General features: G+C 43.4%; 1 protein-coding gene across 2 annotated transcripts in view; it reads right to left on the reverse strand.

Annotated features, from left to right (window-relative positions):
* LOC131224847 (P-loop NTPase domain-containing protein LPA1 homolog 2-like) overlaps positions 1–13,615 on the reverse strand; it is a 79,139-nt gene that overhangs the window by 47,907 nt on the left and 17,617 nt on the right. For both annotated transcript variants that reach the window (XR_009161195.1, XM_058220270.1), the window contains exon 5: positions 12,182–12,925. Coding sequence is in view for 1 of the 2 variants with exons in the window: in XM_058220270.1 (XP_058076253.1) it covers positions 12,182–12,925 (744 nt within the window). In the remaining variant the exon portion in view is untranslated. The remainder of the gene's footprint in view (positions 1–12,181; positions 12,926–13,615) is intronic.

Genomic DNA, 13,615 nt, shown 5'->3' on the forward strand with positions numbered 1-13,615 from the left:
AAGACAAGCTTCGGTGTTAAGAAAACAGCCGAGGATGCAGTTTCTTTGAGCGGCCTTCGTGTTGACTAACTGCTCCATCTTCTGCCGCTTGTCATCGAAAAGGGGGCGAGCTGGGCTTCGGCACAGGAGAGTAATGAAGCTGAAATGCAAGCCCTCCTCAAGGAATTCGAGGGGATGAAAATCTAAGCTGCTCGACCGCTTCCAAGTTCTTTTACTGTTTTGTTTCCTTTCCAGCACAATGTGGCCAATGGGTCTGCAAAACTTAGAACAAACCTTTTTGATGGGGACAACACACACACCACGCCGCCCCACCTACGCACGTACGCAAGGAGGGCCCCACCGTCGATCTGGCTCGATGGCGACATCCAGGGAAGGCCTCCTAGTTAGAAGACGAAGTTTTGATTCAAAAGAGTGGGCCCGATGGTCAAGAAAAGCCCATCATAGGATCTCATGATCATGGCCCACCAGTCGGATTGATTTCATATTTTAGGTTTTGTTTATTTATGTTCTTTAGAACATCATGAATGCTTTAGATTTCTTTGATTGGTTTTTATTTTAGTTTACTTCATCGCCAAGTAATAAGTTGCGCACATGATGCGAGTTTTGGGGGTATAGGGTTTTCCCTATAAATAGGCACCCCTTGTAGTTCTTTTGACTCATTGAAGTTGAATAAAAATTCCTGCATGGTTTTTCTACTCTCTGAGTTTCTGAGTTGTGGAAAAATTAAAGTGGGTGCGAAACCCTCCCTTTTCGAATCGCTGAGATTAAAGTGAGTCGAAGCCCTCCCTTTTCGAAGGGTTAACTACCGTGGTGCGAAGCCACGTTTATCCCCATCCGCCCCTCCATCTTATTTCATCCTTCCCACAACCATCTTCGCGCCCAATCCGTTTGTTTTGCAGTTGTTCATCCCTCCACGGCCAGTTTTCAGAATTTGGCCCTGCAGGAGGGCTGAAAATTCGACGGAGTACCACGCCCAGACCACAGCTCGCATCGACGTGAAATTTGGAGGTTTTGCAGCCCCAGCCTAGCCGACCAGGGCCAAGAAGCCGATTTGGGAAGGCGGGCCTTCATCACACGTGCGTCCAGCCCATCTGCGCACGTGTGTCAGCCCCGGGGTACCGCCTGCACGCGGGAGCTATTTCTAGGTCAGGTTTTTCTTTTGTTTTCTTCATTTCATCCCTAATTTTATAAACCCTAACCCTAGATTGCCCTAAATCCCCAATTTCTAACTCTTTTCTCACCCTAGGGTTCCTTGATTTGAAATTGGTGAATTCCTTGGATTAGGGATTGATTTTCATGCATGTGTGGATGATTTCTATTTCCCTTTGAGTATTGTTTGGTTCATAATTTTTATTGATCCAGCCCTAACGTGTGTAGGCTTGGACCCACATAAATTCCCCTTAATTGAATATTTGGACTTTTGTGTGGGATGTGGAATTTGTGTAATTGTTTATGAACTATTTGATCTTAAATCTGAAATCTTGCACATCATATCTGAATTTCATGTCCTGCATCACTTTTCAGATCAATAAAGTCAATGTTTTTCGGCATGGCATGTGAGTTTTTTAGTGACCGATCTAGAATGATTCATCATGGCCGGATATGTTTAAAGATGTCAAGTGGCATTTCTCTAGTCAACCAAATCTGTGCACTATCGGTCAGCCATCCAACACTTAGCCGTTTTTTCCTTTTGCATGTTTTATCTCATTAACTCAACAGGAATAACTACGCGCGTTTCCCGAGACAATCTCATTTGTTTCACCACATTCTCCCATGATCTTGGAAACGAATCGTCACTCTAGCCGTTAGCTTCGGATTTCCAACCGTCACACTTTATCCAATGTGCACATTAAATGCACATACCAGGTCTATAAAAGCATTCCAATGGATTCGCAGTACCTCACGAACAAGAAACCCCACCAGCAAGACCTTGGGCCCATGGATTCTCTCTCACCCTTCTCTCCGTCCGTTCAAATCATGGAAGAGATCTTCACGAAGGGGATCAACTCCTCTCGCTCATCCTTTCTACACAATCCGTATCCCTTCCTTAAGGATGCTGCTGGATCATCCGAGGCTAATACACCTCCACGAGAGGTTCTAAAAATTATCTCGGAACTCCAATAGCTTGGAGAGGGCATACTCAAGGGCCAATCGGGAACTTGAACGATGCACTGCCCGACTGATGGATATATCAACACTTTGTGCCGAGTCCCAAACTCTCTTGGCCCGCTATGAAGCAGCTTGGAAGAATTAACTACGCTAGACCCGTGAACATCGCTCTAACAATGAGATATTACAGTCGATGGAGGTTGTACTTAGCAACCTCTTCACTGACCTGCATGAGGCCCAACAGCTCTAACCCAACCGTGATCGGCCCAAAAATGAGAGGCTGATCATGTTCATCAAGTCTCAGATAGCACTTTATTAGGAACGTGTGGAGTCCAACAGGGCCACAAAGAAATCGGCTGATCTAGAGTGCGCCGAGCTCGACCGATCTGAAGTGCGCCAAACTCCCAGCGTCTTGAGGTAATTGCCCGCCGCTCCGACCAACTCATGGCCCAGCAACCCCCATGGAAGGAGAGACGAAGGATGGCAGTGAAGGCCAGGGCATCAGCCGGCAAGAGGTTCGAAGAGCTCAAATCGGCTCACTTGTAGTTCAACCGCTCAATCAACCAATTATTTCCTCTTTTTCACTTCTTTTTTTTGTAATCAACTGGCCTCTAATCCAAGGCCTTTATTAAATGCATTATTCAATCCTTTCTTGCTAACTCCCCTCAATATGTCCCTTGACAACTTCCCACAGTGAAGGGAAGCGGGGTTTCACGAATCAACCGTTTATGGGAGCCTTTAAAACCTTCCCGTTCATATCTCTCAAGACATAGGCTCCTCCTTTGAGGACTTGCACGACTATATATGACCCTTTCCCATGTGGGCGACCACTTTTTACAGAGGGATCGGTCCTTCTGGCCAATTGGTAATACCATTTTCTAGACCGCATCTCCTACCGCAAAAGACTTTCTTTTCACTTTCTTGTTGCATGCTCGTGCTACAGTTGCTTTGTGGGCAACGATCGAGTCCAATGCTCTCATTTGGACCTCGTATAGTCCCTCAAGCTCGGCGAACATTGCCTCTATGAACTCCGGAGGGGTCAGCTTGGCCTACTAAGCAATCTGAAATGATGGTACAGTGACCTCCAGAGGCACGACTGCATCATGCCAATAAGTTAATGCGAACGGGCTCACCCCAGTACTGGTACAACGTGAATTTCTATAGGCCCAGAGAGCCTCAGACAACTTAGTACACCATTCTCAAGAATTTTCCTCGTCACCTTTCTCGGAATGTTCTTGATTACCATGTTGTTGGCCTTGGCCTGTCCATTAGCTTGAGCATAGTACGGAGTTGAATGTAGAATTTGTATGCCGTATCGCTCGGCCATCACATGCACTTCGTGGCTGAAAATGCTGCACCTTGGTCCATGGTGGACTCTGGGATCCCAAAACGGTGAATGATGTGATTCTCGATAAATTCAATGATCTCTCGATGACTAACTCCCTTCATGGGCTTTGCCTCAACCCATTTGGTGAAGTAATCGGTCGTTACTATGATGAACGAATCCATGCAGGCCAAGGGTGGGTGAATCTGACCAATCAAGTCGATCGCCCGTCCTCAAAATGGCCATAGTTTTACTATAGAATGTATTTCGGTAGCAGGTACATGCTAGACTGGCCCATTCTTCTAGCAAGCTTCACAACCCCTAGCATACTAGACACAGTCGGCCATCATTGTCAGATAGAAATATCCATAGCACCTAAGTGTGAGTTTCATCTTCCTTCTAGCTTGGTGGGCCCCACATATCCCTTCGTAGACCTCTCCCATGGCTAACATGGCTTCCCTCTTTGACAAGCACCGAAGTAAAACTCCATCAGCCCCTTTACGATGTAGCTCGCTATTGAACATGATGTAATTAGCAGCCAACCTTCGTACATTTTTATCAGTCTTAGTACGTGGGCTTTATAAATAACCCATGAGGGGAGCCCTCCAATCTTCCTCTTTTATCTCTGTTTGGCACACTTCCATGGCACTCCCTCTTTCAAAGACAAAGGACAAGGATCTCTTTTAGACAGTGATCGTCCGCTCGGCCGAACCTCTTAAGGCGTCGACCCCCGCGGCCAACTGTGCCATTGTGGTCTCTAGTAACGTGCATCAACTCGACCTCTTCGAACATGTCGAGCATCTGGATTGCAAGGGCATAGTATGGCAATAAAGTTGGACTGGTGCATTTGAACAATCCCGCCATTTGATTTATCACCAACTGTGAATCCCCTATGACAACCACAGTCCTTGCCCCTAATTCTAATAGTAATTCAAGACCGATTATCATAGCTTCATATTCGGCCTGATTATTAGTACAATCGAATTCTAATTAAAACGCAAATTCTTGCCGGTTCCCATTAGGAGCAATCAAGATTACCTCAGCCCGGACACATTGTGTGTCCTCAATCCATTGAAGATTAACTTCCATGGTGTTACTTGCACATAATACAAATCCAGGCAGCTCGGGGAGATTTGTTCCTCAAGATCAAAAGGATTATCATCCAAAAAGTCAGCTATAGCCCGACCCTTCGTAGTTTTTTGCGGAATGTAATGGAGATCAAATTCAGACAAAGCCAACACCCATTTACCAATTCGATCTTTCAAGATCAGTTGATTCAACTTATATTTGACCAAATCAATCACCACTATTACATTTAACTCTTTCAGCCAACAAGTAATGTCTCAACTTAGTGGCCGAAAAATACAATGACAAACATAGTTTTTCCATGGTAGAATATCGTCTTTTAGCATCGAGCAAAGTTTGGGTTAAGTAGTAGATCATCCGTTCCTTTCGCATATCATCATCTTGCACTAAGAGGGCTCTGATCAACTTTGCTGAAGCTGCCACATATAGCTTGAGTGGTCGACCTTCGACTAGTGGCATCAGCACGAGCGGCTTCATTAGGTACTGCTTGATTTTGTCAAAAGTCAGCTGGTGCTCTGCTTCCCAAATAAATTCAGATCCCTGCTTCAATTTTATCGGTGGAGAAAAGATGTTAGTTTTGCCTGCACAATTAGATATAGATCTCGTCAAAAAATTGACTTGACCTAAGAACCTTTGCAGCTCCGATTTGTTTTTCGGCGGCCAAGCATTAGTTACGGCTCGAGCTTTATTCTGATCAACTTCGATCCCTCTGTGGTGTATGACGAACCCTAGAAAGTTACCAGCTAAGACCCCACAAGCGCATTTCAAGGGGTTCATCTTCAATTTATGGAGCCTCATTCGCTTAAAGGATTTACGCAAGTGGGCCAGATGCTCAACTGCATCAGTCAATTTAACTACCACATCATCCACATAAACTTCCATGAAGTAGCTGATCATGTTGTGGAAGATAGCATTCATGGCCCTTTGGTACGTGGCCCCCACATTTTTTAGTCCGAAGGGCATCATTACCCAACAGTAGGTTCCCAATGGCCCGGGACACCTGAATAATGTTTTTGGCACATCATCTATGCAATGTAGATATGATTGTACCCGGAATGCTCATCCATAAAGGACACGATCCCATGCCCAACGGCCTGATTAATGAGCTGATCGTCAACCAGCATGAGGTATACGTCCTTTGGTGTGGCCAAGTTTAAGTTTATAAAATTGTTGTACACCCTCAACTTACCATTCTTTTTCATTACCGGGACCACATTCAACATCCATTCGGCGTACTTAATCAATCGAATAAAACCAATCTTTAGAAGTCGCTTTATTTCCTCTTTGATTTTGTGGGTGACTTCAGCCATCATCCGCCTAGGCGGCTACTTGTGCGGCCAATAACCTTCTTTTGTGGGCTATTTATTCTCAACCAGGGATCGATCGAGCCCTAGCATTTTGTGAGTCCCACGCAAAACAATCGGTGAATTCGGTAAGTAATCCCACCAATCGCTCTTTCTCAAGCGGCTTTAACAAGTCACTGATGAATGTTGGGTTTGGGTCGAGCTCTATCCTCAAATTGATCTCAACCAGTGGATCTTGAACTTGAGGCTAAGAATCTTCCAACTCAAGCACTTCTTCAAATCCAATGTTGTTTTCCTCGGCCTATTCCTCCACTTCGACCAAATTCACGAAACAACCATCATTCATCTCCTTCATGCTTTCTTCGAGCCTTCTTATTCTGGCCGTAAGGTCGACCTGGTTGACCTTATCCCTTGGTGTTCTGATCATGGGATCTCTTTAATAGTGCAACCAGAAACCGGTCGACACGAAACGATGTCCCTCGACCGAGTATCATTGACTCAAGTTACCTCTGAGATGACCTGCATAATACTATCCAGGTTCTTCTTCACTAATATTCACGTTGGGCAGCCAAATTTATTTCTCCCAGTGAACCTGATTGGTCGCACCTCTTCCACGTAATAGTAAACTTCAATGGCATGAGAAGTAGCCAGGAAGGGCTTATTGTCGGCCAGGACTACCTCAACCTCGTTTTGGTTCCAGAAAATTACGAATTGGTGTAGAGAGGATGGGATGCATGCAAATGAGTGGATCCAATCCCTCCCTAATAGCGCGTTGTAGCTTGATGAGGTGTCAACAACAAAGAATGGTGCTAAAACAGTTTTCGTGCCTACGGTCGGATCGACTGGCAAGACACCATGGGTGTTTGTTATGCGACCGACAAAGTTACTGACCGTTACTTCTGATGGAATCAAATCGGCCGTAGCCTTCCCTAACTTAGCCATCATCCTCCATGGTAATAGGTTAACTATAGCCCCATTGTCGACCAAAATCCTGGTAACAGGGCATCCGTCCAAATGGGCCGATATATACAACGGCTTGAGGTGTTGTGTCATGCAGTGGGTAGGCTTATCAGTGACCACCCTTTCGAACACATCCCCTACCTCTACTGTAACTGTGTTCACCCATGATATTGTATCTAGTGTTCAAAGTATCGGCATCACTACAAGTTTCGTTGGCCAGGGATACGGAAACAATATCGATATCGCCGATCGCTAATAACCGGAAATGCGGGGAAACATAGGGAAAACGATGGAATTTTCAGCAAAACTTTAGGAGATGTTAAAACGTACATATTTGCATTTAAAAAAAAAAAATGTAAAAATAATGCATACATAACAAGTTTCCATTTAATGGGGCATTAAAAGCATGTGATGTTTCAAGAAATCAGTCCAACCATCCCCTCCGGCCTATTTAACCATCCAACCTTCCATCCAAACATCCATCGATATTGCAAAATATCATCAACACGTGATATTTCACTAAGAAATCATCAACAATTGGAAAGGAAACGAAAGATTATAGTCTCAATATCTTGCATGTTGCGATATTGATAATATCAAGATATTATCAATATTATCAATGAAAAATTCAACACTACATACAATCATGTGCCCACGAAAAAAAAAAAAATTTGAAATAATTTTTTTTTCTAATAAACAAAATTTTGATGATATCAATATGTTGGCGATATTATTGAAATATCGTCAATACACTTATGATACAAGCATTACCTAGAATTTACACAGTAAAAAATATTGGCAATATTGATGCATTGGCAATGCAAGAAACACCTAAAATTTACATAGTTGAAAATATTGACAATTACATTAGCGATATTGATACGTTAGCGAAACTTAGCGATACATTGCTAATATCTAGAATTTGTGATACCACCAATGTTATCGGTATTTGACGCAAGGATGAACATGATGAGATCGATCACTATCTTCCTCAAGGATAACTACTCTGAATCCATGGAACTTCTCTGGACTCCTCACAGAGACTTCTCGAATCCACGAGGAAAAAACAAGAAAAATAGAAATAATTCTATAAAATTCGTAATTTGATTGATGAATAAAATAAACAAGTTCACAACCCTTTAAATAGGGATACTAAGCAATGGAAGAAATTCCAAAATCAAACTACAACTAAAACTCCTAGAATTCGCAACTTACTATTTATAGGCAGTCGTGATGTCTACTAGTGCGCAAGGTTTTCGGCCAAAAATAGTAAGTGTCATATTTGGCTTCACCACGCTGTTTTCCTAATTATTCTAAGCACCTTTCACGTTGGGTGCAACTCCTAAAGCCCAATGGATGAGAGTTATAATCAAACTTAAACTTACTATTCATAGTAAAAACGAAATTAAAACAAGGAAACGACCGTTGATCTGAAGGCATTTCGCAAATCCGGCTTGCATAACCCGGCGTAGCGGGGTTGGGTGGCTAAAGTAGCTCATCCTACCCCAAAATCATATATTTTACGTCCGATAACTCATTTTGGATTGCGAGATACGCCCGATTTAAGGTCTGACGGTCTGGATCACTTCTGTCGACGACCGGGCCTTTTCTGATCCATCTTGGCCATGAAACTGTCCACGACCCGCTCTACAGTATCGCTACCAGTGTTATAGCTATCACTAAGCTAGAGAAAGATAATATCGGAGATAATTCGAACACTAACTGTATCATCCTCTGACTCAATTCCAGCACCTTCCTCAAATGGAAAAGAGGCATGTTGTATGATCACTGGTGGGGTATATTCTTCCACATCACCAGCCATCCTGTTTGGTTGTGTGGGCCTTGCCTAAAAACTAGATGGCAAGGTAAAAACCATGTTACAATGGAATGTCACTGGTGGCAACGTCCCAAACATAATTTCATCACCCAAACATTGCCCCCCATGTTTCAGATTCCACCTTTTTTGTCTGACAAGTGCATTTGTCAACCACAAGCTCGGTCGATGGGTTTACAGGCAAGGTGATCTTCAATGCATCAACGATCGATGACAGTTCATTGGCCAACCATTCATCTGTTGGGAAGCATTCTTCATTGAGGTAATCTGATAAGTTGCCACAACTATCTTCCTCTTTAAGGTTCATCAACCGATTCACGTTGTCATGAGCATCTGAATTTTTTTTTTTGCATTGTAGTAGACAGCACTGCTTCGACCGTGTTCACTACCACTCGATCTTCAGGAATCCTCCAAAAAGGCTTAGGTGCAGTCTCTTTTGGTCGAGGAAATATCGTATTTTCCTCCAATCCTCTTCTCGCGGTGGCCCGCTGCTTCTGCCATCGACGTTTCTGAGTTCGTGTCGATGCTTCCCGAATCGCTGGAAACTTTGGGTGCGTGACCTGTTTCCAAACTCCTTCACACATGGTGGGGGTTTTATCATTCTCGGCACAGGTGGCCCCCAACGCGAGCAGCAGTTTGGAGCCATCTGCGAAGACTGACGGCGGTTAGGGCCATTCCTAGCCGAATGGTCATGTAGCAATGTTCCCATCTTTGCCTGGCGGAGTCTTCCCATCAAGAAACAATTTCTCAAGCGCATCAGTCGCAAAGCGAGGGTGGTCAATGGGTCCTCCCACGTTCTGGATTCTTCCCATGTTCTAACGGTTACCATAACTGTTCTCCATCCATTCTAACAGTTGCTTTGTTATTTATAGCTTTGATTCAGCCATTCTAGATTCTTCCCCACGTTTTGACAGTTACCATAACTGTTCTCCATTACTCCCTTCTGGATGCTTCCCACGTTCTTGCTTCCTTTGTTCCTCTTCTTGCCACCTGTCACGTAACCATTTGAGCATGATAGTTTCTCCATTAGTCGCTCAAGCAGCACACGGCACCACTTGATACATCCTGGCTACACTTATCAAGAAATCTCTTCTGTACATATCGCAAATCTTTGAACACACCATGCGTATCCGTACTAATCACACGTAACTCCCTCTGATTGGTCGTAACAAGGTATGGCGATAATGGGATGAACACAAGTAAGGATATTGGATGACAATATTGTCAGAGGGTAGGTGGTAATAGACACCAAATGAAGTGCAACTATTGTGAAAGATTGCTAACTGGTGGAATCAAGCAACTCAGACAACATTTGCCACACTGAAAGGGCCAAGTCACAGGGTGTACCAGAGTGCCAAAAAAGCTTATGATTTTGATGCAAGCCAATTTAGATGAGTCAAAGGGAAATGAGCTACCGTACAGAAGAAGAGACATGAGGTTCTGGAAGCGGCTTGAAAGGTGTTTGGTTTTGATTGTATGAGTATGTATGATGAAGAATATGTTGAATTTTATGAAGATTTAGATCGGGAGGTGACTATGGCTAGGAGAGAGCGTGTGCACTGCTCGTAAAGATGAAGAATGTCAGCGCAAGTTTGGTGAGAGGGGGTCAATACCTGATACAGGGGGAGGTGGGGAGGGCAATTGCAAGTGGGGGTAGGTTTAGTGGATTATGGCGTATTTTTGACAATCGACGAGAGACATCTTCACGTGATGCCACTATGGATGTGGATGTGGATGTGGATGAGCCCAAGAGACCCTCCCTGCTGATCTGATCCTATTTAGGAATGACTCAACTAAACAAAAGAAGGTCAAACAAATGTGAAGTAAAATATCCATTAAGAAGCTAGGTAGGGCAGCAACTAAGTTATTTATACATGCCAACATACCCCCAAATGCGGCCAATTCTTCGTACTGGGAGGTGGTAACTAATGCATCAGCAAAAGCAAGTGAAGGAATTATGGTACCCACGGCTAGGAAGATTAGGGGGACATGCACAGATGCAGAATATGTGGATGTGAAGGCTTACATGGCTACCTTTAGACCCGTATGGTAGGCCAAAGGATGCACGATCATATGCAATGGTTGGACTGGCCCAACCAGATGCAGCATGATCAACTTCTTAGTGTGCTGCCACTTGGGAACGGTGTTCTATAAGTCAATTTATGCATAGGATGAAACCAAAATTGCTAATTACATTTTCTCCATAATGGATAAAGTGGTGGATGAGATTGAAGAGGACAATGCGGTATATATTATGACCAATAATGAAGCAACATATCAGACTATAGGAAAGATGTTGATACTAAAGAGAAAACATATATTTTGGTCACCACGTGCTACACTGTATTGACCTTATTTTGAAAGATATTGGGAAAAAGAAAAGTGTTAGGGAATTGGTCAAAAGGACTAGAGAAGTGACGACATTTATTTACAACCATAATCAAGTAGTCGCCATAATGAGTTCGGCAGTGCCATAATGAGCAACCACTAGTGGTTGGGTCCCACATATTTTTACCTCTAATATCCCTCTTTCAACATTCTCTTGGAATTTAATTTTGAATTTTAAATTCAGAAGGGGATTGGGATATGGGAGAGATCTGATGTGAAAGGGGATAAAGCCCTACCAAATCCGAACTCCTCCCGTATCCTCTATGATCCCTCCAAGGGAGATATTATCTCTGTAAGAGCATTAAAAAATCATGAGTTTCCTAGAGAGTAAATAGGGAGGGAGGAATCATGATCTTTGTCCATTGGGGCCGCTTCTAGATGATCTAAACAATTGATCGTACTCCGGGAGCCATATTAACCGTAGAATCAAATAAGTGATCAGATCCTCTCTACTCCTGTAGTGGTTAGCCAGACTACTAGACAAAGACAGTCCATCTTCGGCTTTGTGCAAAGGTCCCAAGATCATGTAGATACCGTCAGATCCTGCAGGCCCACCCATTTGGGCCATTCTACAAAGAGTTTGTTTATAATTGTAAAAAAATCAAGTCCCTTACTAGGTCTTACCATGGCGAAAAGGCCTTAGCGCATTCCCAACATGAAAATTCAATTACCATTCCATCATTTTTCCCAGAAATAAGATCTATGTAACAGTTAGGAATGCCAGGTATATATTTGCAAATGTTAGAAATGTCAATATCATCAATAACATAGTAACATGACACAAAAGGTATGCTAATTGCACAAACTTATTGTAAAGGTTATTGCCAATGGGCTACCATGTGGACGCATGGCAGGCAGACCTGTACACAATTCAGACCTCTAATCCATGCTATCCAGCTGCCCCTTCATACTAAAAAATGTGGCCAGTCAAATAATCTGGGTCAACCAAAAACAAAGTCAAAATGGGCATGGTTTTTTTTTCCGTCAACAAAGTAACTAGGATTTTCTGACAACACTTTTTTTTTTTTTGGACGTGGCCCAAATGGCAAGGCCTTGCAAATTAGCAGCCCATAACTTGTACATGCGTGCCACACATCATGGGACTGGTGTGCAATGAGCATTCCTCACAACATTATTTTTATCACATACACAACATACATGGTAGGAATTAGATACCTCCTTGGCAGGTCCATCAGATACCCTTGGTGAGCTGCAACAGGAAGAATAATATCTGCTCCCAGTCTCAGCGACATCTGCCCTTGATTCATCAACACTTCCAGCATGACTAGTACCACCGGTATCATTGGGCCAAGCGCTGATTCCAAAGTTACCAAACTGGAGATTAACTGGCTCCGCCTTCCCAATCTGTAAAGGTCCATACATTGGACTCCCAATGCCCTTGTTATCACTCCCATGGCATGAGATGGTCTTCCCATCACCATCAACTGCCTCAACAGGCCAAGCCTTTGCTACAGACCCATCAGTATTGAGAAGAGCCATCAGATGCCTAGAAGACCCTTTTCTTTGAATCAGTTGGAACATTCCCTTGGAGCTCAGAGAGTTTGCAGCACACTGATTCCTGTACTCTTCATCTATTAAGGCTACTGTATTTGTGGTCAGATCATAGAGTTGCTCCCCTGCATCACGCCTGCGTAGGCAGCTGAATACTGTGGCATGGATGGCCGCCACACTCCTGTCAACATTGGTGTTGTTTATCTTGGGCACCAGATGCTTGTCAGCACGGTTGCAGAGGTACTCCTGAATAGTTCTGATGTTGCGGATATACTTCACGTATTTGTTTTTTGCAGGGTCCAGTGTCATGTACTTGGCACGAACTGCAAATCTTTCCAGGTGTTTGTCCTCATTCGTGATGTAAATCATGAATGGTATGATTGATGGATGCTTCTTCATGAGGCCCATCTGAGAAATGACAAAGAAAACCAATCATAAAAAATGTAGTTAACATTACACAAGGTAACCATTAATCAAGAAGAAAAAAAAAAAGAAATATATTCTGGAGTATCCAAATTGTGTTCTGCTAAGGCTACTCGAGATGTTAAGATTTTGGATCCTGCTATTCTTTTTTATGATTATTTTGGATCCTACTCTTTCATATGAAACATGGAAGATACTCAGATGGGCTCATCTTGGACATGCGCCCGAAAGTCAGGCCATTGCAGTCATCGAGTGAGCGATGTGTACATCAAATGTGGAGTGTTGGTCTTTTTCTAACCATCGATTATTTGCATAAATGTGTGGCCCACCAATGACTGCAGACCTGATACTCAGGCCCTGAAACATGCAGACCTGATCAATGGCCATGCACATGCTGCAGGCACGTGTGATGAGAATCCCAAGTAGCATTCTTATTTCTCATCCAAATTTCTGTGGTTTAATCTGGACAAAGGTGAAGAATGCTAATGGTTGCCATGATCCATATTTGTATGTTTGAGTCCACTTTTGGACTTCACAAACTTAAAAATAGTGAAAAACAGGGCAGCTGTCTCAGTGGATGTGACAGCCCAAGTCAAATTCTCCATCACCTGCCATCTTAGGTTCCCCTTCTTAACTGTTTCTGCCACCAATTTAAAACTGAAACTGCAAGAGCAA

The sequence above is a fragment of the Magnolia sinica genome, chromosome 14, assembly GCF_029962835.1.
Source record: "Magnolia sinica isolate HGM2019 chromosome 14, MsV1, whole genome shotgun sequence".
In the NCBI taxonomy this organism is placed as follows: domain Eukaryota; kingdom Viridiplantae; phylum Streptophyta; class Magnoliopsida; order Magnoliales; family Magnoliaceae; genus Magnolia; species Magnolia sinica.